Below are 14,989 nucleotides of genomic sequence, written 5' to 3'. Positions count from 1 at the left end.
TTTTTGTGGGCTTTTCTGTGATTTGCACTGGTTAACAGAATCATTTCCATTTTCTATATTATGCACATAGTCTATACAGTGTTAAGAAATCAACATTTAGCAATATTGAATAAGCCAGATTTTAATAGCAACTAGCCTAATGAAAACATTTGCTTGAAATGACCATAGTTTTATTTAAAATTTGAAAGAAATGTTATCAGACCTTTAGATTTCAAAATAATAATAATAAAGGTCTTTCTAAAATACATGGGGTGACACGGTGGCTCAGCACTGTCACCTCACAGCAAGAAGATCACTGGTTTAAGTCCCAGCAGGGCCAGTTGGAATTTCTGTGTGAAGTTTGAATGTTCTCCCTGTGTTCGCTTGGGTTTCCTCCGGGTGTTCCGGTTTCCCCCACAGTAAGACAAGCGGTACAGGTGAATTGAACAAACTAAGTTGTCCATAGTGTATGTGTGTGAATGAGAGTGTATGGATGTTACCCAGAACTGGGTTGCTGCTAGAAGGGCATCCGCTGTGTAATACATATGCTGGATAAGATTCCGCTGTGGCGACCCCTAATTAATAAAGAGACTAACCCGAAAAGAAAATGAATGAATGAATATAGAACACATGCCTAGTAAATCTGGAAATGTTGACACACATATTTTACACAGGCTATATGGATATTTTATGTAATATTTACGGTCTGAAAACACTGAACATTTTATACTGACCTTTTGTGAATTTGAAGACATTTATCAGTAGTTTGACTCAAAACAAATATCAATTAATAGCAAATCCAGACAGCCGATAATATATAATTAATAATAAAAAAGTAATATTTTTGTGCTTTAAATTGTGTAGACCAAACTTAGTACATTTACGTGATTATTTAAATGATTCATATTGTTTTCGCACAGTAAAATCACATACCAAGGTGAAAATGTTGTTCATAACACTGTTATTTACCTATTTATTAAATTCCCGCAAAAAGTTTCCCGCGACGATCGATGACGTTACAAATACTTCCGCTTAGATTTGCCCTTTTACCTTATGTCGTAAGCGGAAGTACGAATACGCAAGAATTCAGTACACGGAGGAAGAGCGAGCGACATCTGTACAGTACAAGATGGATACACTAATATTGGTAATATGATTATTATTCATCTCATTATGTTTAGTATGTGCATTTAAACCCGTTAAAACATCCGCAGTTAAGCCTGCCTTGTTTAGTGTTCCAATAGCTCTTCCGCTACATCCGCGAACACAATAATGAATCAGTTATCGATCAGACCAGTTTAGCAATAACGTGTATCTTATTATATTGGAAAGTTACATTTTATTATATTATTTTTGGCGAATAATTTATTGATGTATTGCAGTTGGGTAATTGTTATTGGTTATCTGATGTACTGTTATATATCAGCTGAACCTTTGCCCTGATCAGCTGATTTATTTGGCTGTAATTGATTGGTTATTTGTCCTATTTGTGTGTGTTTTTACAGGAACCCTCTCTGTACACTGTAAAAGCGGTTCTGATCATGGATAATGATGGAGAGAGACTGTATGCAAAGGTGAGAACATTTGATGAACTTCAAGAACATGATCATATCTGAGTTGATGTACCGTGAGGTTTCATTTAACAGTTCAACGAAAATATTGGGAGTCTAAAAAGGCATACTGGCATATATAACTTGTTCTTTGTTTGATATTTGATACATCAACATTTTATGGATCACATATTAATGGCTTGGTAAGAATCAGGGTGTCCGCGGGGTCTTAAAATGTCTTCAATTTAAAAAAAAGTTAGGCCTTTAAACGTCTTAAATTCACTGAAATATTGTGAAGGTCTCAAATCATATTAAATGGGTCTTAATTTTCCATTGCTTATGTAAAGCTACCTAATCAATCCAACAAACATCCAGTCGCCAACAATACATCTCAATAAAACCTTTAGCAAAACTATATTTATAACTAATATTATAACAGTCTGTTGTGCATACATTTAGTTTTAAACCATTTAAAAAAAGTTATGTTGGAAAAAAATGTCCTATTAAAAAATCCTTGGCGTTTAGCCCCATGTAAGTCTGAAATGTCATGCATTACGATCTTAAAAGGGTCTTAAAGTCTTAAATTGACTTGCAGAAACCCTGAAACTCGAGAAGAAAACAGAAAAGTATCTTGATTTTATTTAGAGGCCCAAGTATGCAGTTTGGTTTAATTGATATTAATGATTATTCATATGGTCAAAATAATAATATAGTAATGTATATGTTATTTATAACAATAGGGAGACACAGTGGCTAGCACTGTCGCCTCACAACAAAAAGGTCACTAGTTCGAGTCCCGGCTGGGTCAGTTGGCATTTCTGTGTGGAGTTTGCTTGTTCTCCCGTGTTGGCGTTGGTGTAGGTTTCCTGTGGGTGCTTCGGTTTCCCCCACAGGCCAAAGACATGCGCTATAGGTAAAATTAATAAACAAAATTGGCTGTGGTGTATGTGTGAGAGTGTATGGGTGTTTCCCAGTGATGGGTTGCAGCTGGAAGGGCATCCGCAGTGTAAAACATATGCTGGATAAGTTGGCGGTTCATTCCGCTGTGGCGACCCCTGATGAATAAAGGGACTAAGCCGAATGAAAATGAATGAATGAATTTATTACAATATAGCTAGCTGCAGTAGTAACATAAATCAGTTGTCTCTCTCTTTATCCTAGTAATATGTCTTGGTAAGATATTTAAATGCTTAGTTTTATGATTAAAGCTCTGTAGGTTTTTTTATTGTAGTAGGAAAACTAGAATGACTGAAATGTGCATAAATAAAATGTATTCAGAAGTCTGATGTATCATATTTGATACTTTTCATTTTAACAAACAATGAATGAAGTTGCTTTAGTCCATATTTATTTTGAAATATTATGAACCATACAAAAGTTATGTATTTTAAAATACCTTTTTTTGTAATTATGAGTCAAATATGAAAAACAATACATGTATGTTCTACAGCTTTATATTATTTTTCAAAGATTAGCATGTGTCCTGTTCAATAAAAATAATGACTATACTTTTTTACTATGATTTACAGAAGACAACTACTAAAATGTAATTTTTGTTAATATGGGTTATTTTACTAATATAAAAATATTGTCAGACATATTTTTAACAAGATAATTTGATAACATTATAAAATATTTTTTAAATATGTTCGTTCATTCATTTTCCTTCGGCTTAATCTTTTTATTCATCAGAGGTCGCCACAGGAGAATGAACCGCCAAATTATCCAGCATATGTTTTACACGGCGAATACCCTTCCAGCTGCAACCCAGTACTGGGAAACACCCATATATTCTCACATTCACACACATACACTACAGCCAATTTATTTTATTTATTTCACCTATAGCGCATGTCTTTGGGGTGTGGGGAAAACTGGAGCACCCGGAGGAAACCCATGCCAACACTGAGATAACATGCAAACTCCACACAGAAATGCCAACTGACCCAGCTGGGATTCAAAAACCAGTGACCTTCTTGCTGTGAGGCGACAGTGCTAACCACTGAGCCACCATGCTGCCCCCTTTTTAAATATGTTAATAAATATTATTACTATAAATTAGTAGAATAAAATTATTCATTATTTAAACCTCACTGTGCAGCACCTGTTCCAAAACATAAAAATGTTTCATATATTTATCGGAAATATTTGATTATAAAATATAAGTTAATATAATCACTTCTTAATTTAAATATTTTATACAGGTCAGCATACGCTTGTTGTTTGATATTTACAAACATTTACATTTATGAAGATATCAAAATAAAATTTTTAAAGTTATTTGAAACTCCAATGGAATTTTTGTGTGCATGAGATGTATAAATTAACTTTTTATTCATTAATTTTTTTCAGTATTATATGTTACTGAACTCTATATATAGTCATATAGGGCTGGGCGATATGGCAAAAATGCAATCTCGATAATTATTTTCCATAATGATATACATTTGGATATAAGTTGTTAATGCTTCCAGATTTAAAATAGTACCCTAACAAAGACTGAAGCCACAACAATTAGTGTTAATTAAGTGGCATAACATGTTTTCAGCAGATACATTTTCGGTGGCTGAAAAATCTGTAATATCAATATAGTTCTAGATTCCCATTGTTGCACATTTCTGCTGTGTGACTGGTTTTTACATCAGATTAGAATAAAAAAAGTCCAGAGCTTATCATTGTTATTGACATAATGTCGATCGGGATTCGATATAATATCGTTTGTCGGCCCATAGTCATATATTGTTTTGTGACTGTGTTATATTTATTTTTCAGTATTATGATGACACATATCCCACTGTGAAAGAGCAGAAAGCCTTTGAGAAGAACATCTTCAACAAGACGCACAGAACAGACAGTAAGTGCTCATATTACTGTCAGTCTGGTTTGTAAAATGTAAATAAAAAAAGATATCAAGTCATCATCTCATCTCTTCTACAGGTGAAATTGCATTGCTAGAGGGTCTAACGGTTGTGTACAAGAGCAACATTGATTTATATTTCTACGTAATCGGCAGCTCTCATGAAAATGAGGTAATGTTTTTATACCTCGTTTAGTAATGTACATTTTACTATATTAAATGCAGTACTCACTGCAGTGTCACTGTGTTTTCTCCCACAGCTGATGCTTATGTCAGTGTTGAATTGTCTTTTTGATTCTCTGAGTCAAATGTTGAGGTAGGAAAGAGCTATGTAGTCATCTTGTGCTATGTAGTCAGCTTCCCTGATAACTACAACTTGATCTTGGTTATTTTCTATCTCTCTTTTAAGGAAAAATGTGGAAAAGAGAGCCCTGCTTGAAAATATGGAGGGTCTTTTCTTGGCCGTTGATGAGATTGTTGATGGAGGGTAAGTGAAAGCTAGAGTTAAATGAAAGCATAGTTCACAAAAAAATCACTATAATTAATTCACTCAGGCCATCCAACACATAGGTGAGGTGGTGGTGTTTTTTCAGTGGAACATTAAAGAAGACTTTTAGCTGAATCTGGTTTACGGGTCAATGCTTTGAGAATCAAAAAACGATACAGGCAAAACTAAATGAATTAGCAGCGACTCCTGAGGATACACTGAGGTCTTATGAAGTCAATCAATCAGTCTGTGGAAGAAACTGAAAGCTGTTTACCGAAGACATGTTTTATATGCTTTTTTTTATTCTCAAAATGGCAGTAGATATTGACTTGGATTTTATGAAAGGACCAAAGAAGGACCACAATTTCAGCTAAGATTTCAATTTCAGTGATCAATAATCCAGATCAATTTGAAAATGTCATTCATCTAAAAACACGCATTTGCTTTCAGTAGTTTCCTAAAAGTTGGTTCTCCACACTGAAACACCTGAAAATGTAATGTGTAGGGGTTAAAGCGTTAGTTGACCCAAAAATTAAAAAATCATTCATTTTCCTTTGGCCGAGTCTCTAATTGATCAGAGGTCGCCACAGTGGAATAAACTGACAACTATTCCGGCATACGTTTTATGCAGCGGATGTCCTTCCAGGCACAACCCAGTACTGGGAAACACCCATACACTCTCATTCACGCACACAATTTAGTTATTCCAATTCACTTAAACTGCATGTCTTTGGACTGTGGGGGAAATCGGAGCACTCACGCGACAAATGCCAACTGGCCCAGCCGGGATTTGAACTAGCGACCTTGCTGTGAGGTGACAGTGTTAACCACTGAGCCACCGTGCTGCCTCAAAAATGAATATTCTATTAATAAATACTCAACCTTCTATTGTTGCAATCCCCTGGCACATTTATTCGTCATTCATTGGAACACAAATTAAGATATTATAGGTGAAATTGGTGAGCTCTCTGACCCTACTGCAAGGGTCCTGAGACGTTCAAAGTCCAGAAAAGGAACCAAAAACATTAACATAATCCATGTCACTTCAGTGGTCATATAAACTGTAATACATGACATTATTGACCATGTTATTTTACATTTGATTGTTTAATTTCTGTACTTGACTATTAGACTCCACCGAAAACCATAAAGCACTGTTTATTTATTTACTTTACCTTGTAATTTATTCTAATTAACGCAGATGCACAGCATAGAAAAAGACTTGATCATCCCAGTCGATCTAAATGAATGAAATCTTTCCAAATAGAGCTATTCAAGTCATCTAGTGAAATTATATTCATATCACAATCTAGGTCATGGCAAAACAAACTATCGCAATGTCAGGTTGTTCCAGTATCATGCAGCTCTACTGAATAGTCTTCATTCTATAAATAATTTAATAAAATTCATTGTTATTAAAGTTGCAAACGGTGCAATTTTTTTAGGCCTGATTTTTTTTTAAATCATTCAGTCACAGGCCTCAAAAATACATGCAAATGATAAACTATAATCCAGACTCAACATTGCATATCCTGCAATGTGACTATTGCAAATGATCACACTGCGATATCACGATATATTGTGCAGCCTTAATTCATTTCATTATTGATGAACCTTAAAGTTACTGAACTGAACCAGTTCAGCTCAATTTTTAAAACCTGAATTGATGAACAGATTCAGCAATTCTCTTCATTACAACAAAAGCAATCTCTATTGTATAAAGCTCTATATAAATAAAGGTGACTGGACTTCTGGGCCATTGAAAAAGCCACAGTGACCACTAGTGCTCATGCATATGTTATTTCCTGATCCCGTTCCTCCCTTTTTGTCCACATCCTTTCCGGTTTTCTTTCCATCAATAAATATGGCCCAAAAACAAGCATGCACTTTCTAAAACAATCTGAAATGAGTCCACGGTTTAGACAGTATTGTTCAGAATAATCCAGGTTTTTAGGAAAAATATATTTTTTTGCTGCATGGCAAACAAGTTACCAGTCGGTGCAGTAGATTCTCAGAAAACAAAGAAGACCCAGTATACCAAGTATTCATGATATGCATGCTCGTAAGGCTGTACAATTGGGCATTTAATTGAAAAGGGTGTGTTAAAAAATAGTAGTGTGGCATTAAATCAGTGAGGTCATCAATTCTGTGAAAAAACTGGTGTGAATCAGGTGGCCCCTATATAAGGATAAAGCCAGGACTTGTTGACCATGCATTTGAAAGACTGAAGCAAATGGGTTATTCAAGACATTGTTCAGAAGAACAGCGTACTTTGATTAAAAAGTTGATTGGAGAGGGGAAAACCTATAAAGAGGTGCAAAGAATTATAGGCTGTTCAGCTAAAATGATCTCCAATGCCTTAAAATGGAGGGCAAAACCAAAGAGACATGGAAGACAACCTTCAAAAATGGATCTTAGAATAACCAGAATGGCAAATGCTCAGCCAATGATCAGCTCCAGGATGATCAAAGACAGTCTGGAGTTACCTGTAAGTACTGTGATAGTTAGAAGATGTCTATGTGAAGCTAATCTATTTTCAAGAATCCGCCACAAATCCTGTTGATAAATGAAGGCATGTGCAGAAGAGATTACAATTTGCCAAAAAACACATCAAATGGCCCAAACTCTTAATTCAAGCCACAGTAGACAGTGAATACAGTGAAGTATGGTGGTGCAAACATCATGATATTGGCATATTTCTCCTATTATGGTGTTGGGTCTATTTATTGCATAAAAGGGATTATGGATCAGTTTGCAGGCCGAAATGCTTGAAGAGGTCATGTTGTTTCAACAAGACAATGACCCCAAACACACTAGTAAACCAATCCAACAAAATTAATGTGGCCAGCCCAATACCCGGATCCAATTGAGAACTTGTGGGGTGATGTCAGAAATGCTGTTTCTTAAGAAAAACCAAGAAATGTAAATGTATTGTGGAATGTTGTTATCATGGAGTGGAATAACAGCTGAAAGGTGCCGAAAGTTGGCTGACTCCATGCCACACAGATGTGAAGCAGTTATCCTAGAAACAAAAACGTTTGTACAGTCAACAGCAGACACTGCTATTTTTTTGAACGCACCCCTTATGACTAAATGCCCAATTGCACAGCCTTAAAGAGCCCCTGTTATGGGTTTTTGAAAATGACCTTCCATGCGGTGTGTAACACCGCTCTTAAGTGAAGTGAAATATCCAGCTAAGGCTTAAATCTGAAAGTGCACCGTGTTTAAAACTATTGATTCATCTATAATAGAGTCGACTCAGAGTGATTCAAAGGAATTGTGAAGGTAACGAGTCTTTAGCCGTGTCGGCGTGACGTCGATACAGAACTCAAGCCCCGCCCATTTGTTGCGCCAGCCCAGAAGCACTGTAGAAAGAAAAAGAAAACAAACACTGTAGCAGATCCCGGTTGAATCAAGTCGCGAAGACGCTGAGGGGAAAGTTAGTATTACTTTCCCTACTTAAAGATCGAGGCTGTGAAGAGTCAGTGGTTGAAGTTTATTTTTGCAAAAATACCAGCCTTCTGTTGTGTTCCCGTTATTTTTCTGATGAGTGCTACAGCAATCTACATGCTTACAACGGGGATTCGCTGGCCGTTTGTTAAAGGAAAGATCAGAAAAGGCTATTAATGTATGGGACTTTGTCAGAGCTTGACAGGATCTTTACAGTACACAGTTTATGGATCAGTTCCTTCCTCCATTTCACAAATGTAAGTTACTTAAGTGCAATTAAAATGGCTGCCTCCTTGTTTTCTCTAGCTTGCAAATTATGTGTTTTGTTACTTGTAACCACTCCACATGGCTTGTACTGCATCTGGTTAACTCTTTATATTCTCATATTGTGTCTAAAATCTCATTGAAAACGTGACGCGTGACGCTTTGTTTACGGATTTAAATGTGTTCGTGAGCTTGCGATCCTCTGCCGTCATTTGATATGGCCAGCGTCAGCTGTTCCTACACGCGTGCGGTGGACGGGTTTCAAAATAGTTTAGCTTTTGCCTCTGTGTGGATTAATACTGAATGTTTGTCATGGTTAAGTATAGAGCAATATGCTGGTGTTTAACTGCATTGCTTTAATGCACGCCTGCATTGGGCTCACACATACACTCTGCACTCTGACTACTTCAACAATGTTGATAAGCCGTGGTGGGCTTTTCTTTTTGTCTCGCGCTGAACGCAGTCGACCAATCGCAATAGACTGGGTCATCGGACCAATCAGCGCAGATTAGCATCATGCTAAGAAGGGGTTTGAGAACAAATGAACTGCTGAACGATTCATATGGGAGTCTCTGGGATAATTAGGTAAAAATAAATGCATATTATAAGATAATGAAAGTGTTTTTTTGATCTTGCATGCATATCAGCCTGTTATTAGAGGCCCCAAAACCAAAATATGACCTTTCTAAATGCATAATAGGGGCTCTTTAAGAGTGTGCATATCATGAATGCTGGGTCTTGTTTGTTTTCTCAGAATCTACTGCACCTACTGGTAACTTGTTTGCCATGCATTAATAAAAAATGATGCTAAAAACCTGAATTATTCTGTTTTACTGCTATTATTTTGAACAATACTGTATGTTGTTTCTGTTTTTTCAGAGTGATTCTGGAGAGCGACCCACAGCAGGTGGTTCACCGTGTCGCATTGAGGGTAACTACTTCCTATTCTCCTCCATTGCCTTTCATTACGCTGTGAATTGCGTATGCTAATCTGCTTAGTATCTGCTGCATCTCATGCTCTGTCGCCACTGATGCGCATTATGGTTCAGCGAGTCTGCTATTAAGTTTGATTTCCAATAATCTTGCGTGCACGAGACAGGAAGCATGCCAGCAGTCCTAAAGTGCTTTTCTTATGTCGTTTCAGGGCGATGACGTGCCACTGACAGAACAGACAGTCACTCAGGTGAGCCAAATCTCCACGCATTTTCCTTCAGCAACACCTGTCGCCATCGCGGAGCAAATGTTTTATAGTGGCGCTGCGATTTTTACCCATGATTCATCTGCCAAATGTGTCTGCGGTGGTCTGGTTCGGAAGGTTCCTCTGGGCTGCTGCTAGTCTGCCGCATGTAAACATGATGGCTAATTATTGGCGGCTGTCTGCTAGCGATGGCTCCCCGCGGCTGCTGTTAGTCGTGAGCGCGGCCTGATTAATGTTCTCGTTTAAGAGGCTGTGCGACAGGCTGCCTGTATGGCTTTCGTGCGTGTGATTAATGGCTGTCTCCTCGTCTTCAGCGCTATACGGTTACACGGAGCCTCCTGCAAATTAAGATGATGAATTAATTCCTGGATGTTTTGCTGCGCCTGCATTACTCGATTACAGGGATTGTCTAAAACATGTACACCTTTCCTGTAAAAGTTGAACATTTACACTAATGAAGTTTTAGATAGTTTGATGTCGGTTGGAAAGAAAGAAATTGGTTTGTTGATTCGGATGCATTAAAGGGATAGTTCACCAAAAAATGAACTTTTACTTACTATTTGCTCTCCATGAAGTGTTTCAAAACCTTTTTTATTCTGTTGAAATTTAAAGAAGATATTTTGATGAAAGCTGAAGACCGGTAACCGTTGACTTCCATAGTAGGAAAAACAAATACTGTGGAAGTCAATGGTTTGAATATGTACTTTTTGCTCTTCCTCAAATGGTTGCAAACCTTTATGGGTTTCTTTTATTCTGTTGAAATTTAAAGAAGATATTTTGACGAAAGCTGAAGATCGGTAACCATTGACTTCCATGGTAGGAAAAACAAATACTGTGTAAGTCAGTGGTTTGAAAATTTACCATTTTCTCTCTCCCAAGTGGTCCCAAACCTTTATGGGTTTCTTTCATTCTGTTAAAATTTTAAAGTAGATATTTTGAAGAAAGCTGAAGACCAGTAACCATTGATTTTCATAGTAGGAAAAACAAATACTATGGAAGTCAGTGGTTTGAAAATGTACTCACTATTTGCTCTCCTTCAAGTGGGTCCAAGTCTTTCTGAGTATCTTTTTTTTTTTTTTTTTTAATTTAAAAAAGATACTTTGAAGAAGCTGAAAACCGGTAACCATTGACTTCCATAGTAGGAAAAACAAATACTATGGAAGTCAATTGTCACAAGTTTTCAGCTTTTTTCAAAAGATCTTCTTTTGGGTTCAATAGAAGAAAGTCAAATGGGTTTGTGAAGGGTGAGTAAATGATGACAGATTTTTTTATTTTTGGTGGATTATCCCTTTAAATGAATTAAGCTGTTTTATTAATGAAGATGTTTATGATGCTACGATGGTAGCCGAATAACTGCAGTTCTTACAGGAAAAAAACAGAAAAAGAAAGTATTGTACTTTATACAAAAATGTTCAAATGTTTTCAACTATAATAACAGATCAATTCAGGTTTGACATCACTGGAATAAATTCAGATTTAACAGGTATTAAAATAGAGAACAGTTGAAAAAGTTTCTTTAGTGTTTTATAAAAAAGAAAAATGAAATCCTGGAAAACAAGTATTTATTCACACTTTTATTTTATAGTACAATTATCACTCTGAACAAACCATTAACTCTGACTCCCTTATTAATAGTTATTAGGGTAGAAGTTTGGTTTTGGTATTAGGTAGATTAGGGATGTAGAATAAGATGATGCAGAATATGTACTTTATGTATATTATTATATCCTAATAGGCAGGTAATCAGCCATTGGTTAATTGTGAGTATTGGTACTTAAATGAAAGTGTTACCAAATATTTTTTATATATGTATTTTTTTTTACAAAGGCACAAAATCCAAGGAATTTCACCTGTAGTTTGAGGCCTTAATACCCAGGCTACAATAGTGCAATAAATATTAATGACTAAAATCAGATTTTTTTTACGTTAAAAATGTTGTTCAAAATTTGTAAATTACATCAATTTATTCTCCCTCATATGGTTTAAACCATTGAGTTTTGTTTTTCTGTCTTGAACACATTGAAGATATTTTGAACAATCCAGTTTCTGCAACCTATTGATTTCCATAGTAGGAAAAAAATACTATAGAAGTCAATGGGTGCCAGCACCAGCATTCTTCAAAATATCTTCTTTTGTATTAAACTGAAGAAAGAAACTCAAAGGTTTAAAACCCCATGACAGGGAGAGTAAATGATGAGGTGATTTTCAATTTTGGGTGAACTAACCCTTTAATGCCATGCAAGCTTCTACAAATATTTTAATGGAGTAACACTTCTGTGGAGTAATTGTTTCAGGTTATTACATTCTTTTCTGATATATATTATTATACATATTAGAAAAAAAATCTATATATTTTTCCTTGTGAAATCTCTAAAACTTTATTTTTTAACTTGACTTTATTGAAATTTCTGTACTTTTTTTCGACTGTAAAAAGCGTTCTTACTATCTAATAAAGCATGTTTCAATGATATAGAGGGTTTTCCACCCTGATGGATGTGTGTCTTTTCAGAAATGTGATAGCATTAATGAGTCAAGAACACAAACACGTTAAAATTCAATTACCTTTCGTGGCTTTGGTGACAAGTGAGCTTTTTTCAGGAGTGGTTTGGTCAATCCGTCCTTATTGAGTGATTTTGATTTACTGACGAGGAACACAAAACACTTCAAATGAATGATTCCGAAGCTGCTAATTTATTCTAATTAAATGCGACTAATTATTTAGCATTGCCTAATTTGAAACATCGGGTTATAATAAATTGTCAGAAGCCCACTTTCAGATGTTCCTACACATAAGATCCTAATGACGCCCTAAATTAATTATAACAGCCATTAAAAGTGGATTTAAAGGAGCACCGGGTAATGTTTCTTCATTTGAAAGTTTGACATCTGCAATATTAAAAGTTTGATTGACATGAGACTTCAGATCTATTAGACTCCATCTGCCATGTTATAATATAGAAACGTAGAGCTGCATAGAGGACAATTAAGAGACCCCTTGAAAATCCTTTTGAGAATTCTACTCGAGTAAAATCAAGTTTTTTGTGTTATCTAAATTACTAATGACATTTCTTAAAAATTTCAAATAAAATGTTGTTATTTAGGGCTAATTTTGCATGAAATTAAATGTTTATTTGAATGTTTAGAGCACTCAATGCCAATGTTTAAACTTAGAAGAGTTCAGAAATATTTTTTGGTGGAGTAACAATAATAAAACATTTGTTATTTAGAACAATGGTAATTTTCTGGGCGAAAAAATGCTTTAAATTACAAAATAAAAAAAAATATGTTAATATATTTTTTAAAATATAAAAAAAATGGTATCAGACCTTTTCTAGAATAAAACCAATATTAACATTTTATTCAAATACACACCTAATAGATCCAAGATCCTACTAGAAACTAGGAATTTACTAGCGGTTATTAAATATAAGAAATAATATAATATACGTGATATTGTTTACATGAGAATGAGAATTAAAAGGAAAAAGACTCGTTTTGGGACGAAGCTTTTGAAATATTAGCTGACCCCTTGCATAGTTTATTTTGTATGAGTTGCGTTCTCCTGGTCGAAGATACAGCTTGCCTGTGTGCAGATGCAGTCATTTTAAGAAGTCTTTTTTTGACCTACATCAATTAGACTCTTAAATATGTAAGGTTTGATAATGATTAGCTTGATTTGTGTTCGTTTTTTGTTCAGTGTATGCAAAGGTGGGCCTCGAGTCCAAGACAAATTTTCCCATTGGGGACACTAAAGTGTAAACAAGCAAACATGTGAAATGTTTTGGTTCTAACTTTAGTAGTTGGTGAACTAAATGACGTTTTAAAAACACATTCACATAGAGTTATTACATATAAGAAATATTAAAATGTATTTTATAATTCACTGTATTATTTACATAAGAATTGTTTCGGTTCTAACCTTATTAGTTAATTGTATCATTATATATAACAATTGGTGAATTATATGTCTACTAAACATCGTCTAATTTACTAATTGTGACATTTTAATATATTTTATACATTTTGTATATATATATATATATATATATATATATATATATATATATATATATATATATATATATATATATATATATATATATATAATGTATGTGTGTATGTGTGTAATAATTCTGACTTCAACTATATATATATATATATAATATTAAATACAAATTAAAAATAGAAAAATCAAGAGAAGCTTTTTGTTTTGCAATATTTTGCTTGAATTTAATTGTGTTATCTTTGAATTTCTAAATATGTTTGGTGACTAAAATATATTTAAATAAATAAATCTGTTTTATTCAAATGCACCATTATATATTACCCACATTCACTGAGGAATGGATAAAATATTCATTTTCAAAATAGAGTGTACTCAATTATGCTGAGCACCGTAGATATATTTAATTTTTGTTACATTTAAATATATTTAATATAATTTTTTTTCTGTTTTAATAAACTTATAATCTAAAAGTAATTGTGTATCTCAGCTCCAACTTCACATTGTTGTTGTTTTATTTTAGGTGCTACAGTCAGCGAAGGAGCAGATCAAATGGTCTCTCCTGCGATAGGATTCTTCTGCTTTCTGTCCTGAACTGAAGCGAGGAAAAGCTATGAGAGAGCACCTCTTTTCATCACTACTGTCCCTTTCTGCCCTTTTCTCTGTGAGTGTTTTCATGACTGTTAAAGTGCACATTCACTGAAAACCACTTCTCCAGTTTCTCTCACTCCAGATAAGACCAGGAACAGCGCTATTTCTACACATTAACACAAGAGGAAGAAGCTTGCCGGGACTTTCTTTTTGGGAAAAGTACCCGGGTGTTTTTTTTTAAGCCCATTCCAGTAAGCGCTTGAATATATGGCTGGTTTAGTGAATGATATCACTGTTGTACTGAGATTTTCATGAGGATTCATGTACATTCCAGTGGTCGATCCTTTCTCTGTTTTTGGATTGAAGTAAAGAAAGTTTCATCCCAGTTCTGCTGTGTTTTCCCTCTTTTTTTTTTTCGGGGATACTGTTGGGTTTGCAGAGGCGGCCGGTCGTGACTTTTCCTTGCCAATATTTTGAGGTCACTTTGTTTACTGTTTTTGTGTGTTTTAGGTCTGTCATCTGTTGCTTATATGTAAAGTTAGGGACTCTTTTGGCGAGCTGGTAAACATGTAAACTACCTAGCAACGACCACATAGACATGCACATCTAA

At 35.0% G+C, this 14,989-nt stretch overlaps 1 protein-coding gene across 1 annotated transcript; it reads left to right on the top strand.

Annotated features, from left to right (window-relative positions):
• Nucleotides 1-1,035: 1,035 nt before the first annotated feature.
• Nucleotides 1,036-14,764, top strand: copz1 (COPI coat complex subunit zeta 1). Its single transcript, XM_056449885.1, has 9 exons — nucleotides 1,036-1,126; nucleotides 1,485-1,553; nucleotides 4,302-4,383; nucleotides 4,467-4,558; nucleotides 4,647-4,702; nucleotides 4,796-4,873; nucleotides 9,467-9,518; nucleotides 9,732-9,770; nucleotides 14,312-14,764. Exons 1-9 carry the CDS (start codon nucleotides 1,109-1,111, stop codon nucleotides 14,357-14,359), a joined length of 534 nt encoding a protein of 177 aa, XP_056305860.1. The 5' UTR covers nucleotides 1,036-1,108; the 3' UTR covers nucleotides 14,360-14,764.
• The last annotated feature ends 225 nt before the right edge of the window (nucleotides 14,765-14,989 follow it).

This window comes from Danio aesculapii, chromosome 23 (genome assembly GCF_903798145.1).
Source record: "Danio aesculapii chromosome 23, fDanAes4.1, whole genome shotgun sequence".
Lineage (NCBI taxonomy): Eukaryota > Metazoa > Chordata > Actinopteri > Cypriniformes > Danionidae > Danio > Danio aesculapii.
The sequence above is the reverse complement of the archived record's forward strand: the minus strand, read 5'-3'. Positions and strand labels throughout refer to the sequence as shown.

Bases quoted from the DNA above. Each gene is read 5' to 3' on its own strand.
- copz1 (XM_056449885.1), top strand. The intron at 4,384-4,466 runs GTAAGTGCTCAT...TCTCTTCTACAG, and splicing joins CAAGACGCACAGAACAGACA to GTGAAATTGCATTGCTAGAG. The intron at 4,874-9,466 runs GTAAGTGAAAGC...CTGTTTTTTCAG, and splicing joins GATGAGATTGTTGATGGAGG to AGTGATTCTGGAGAGCGACC.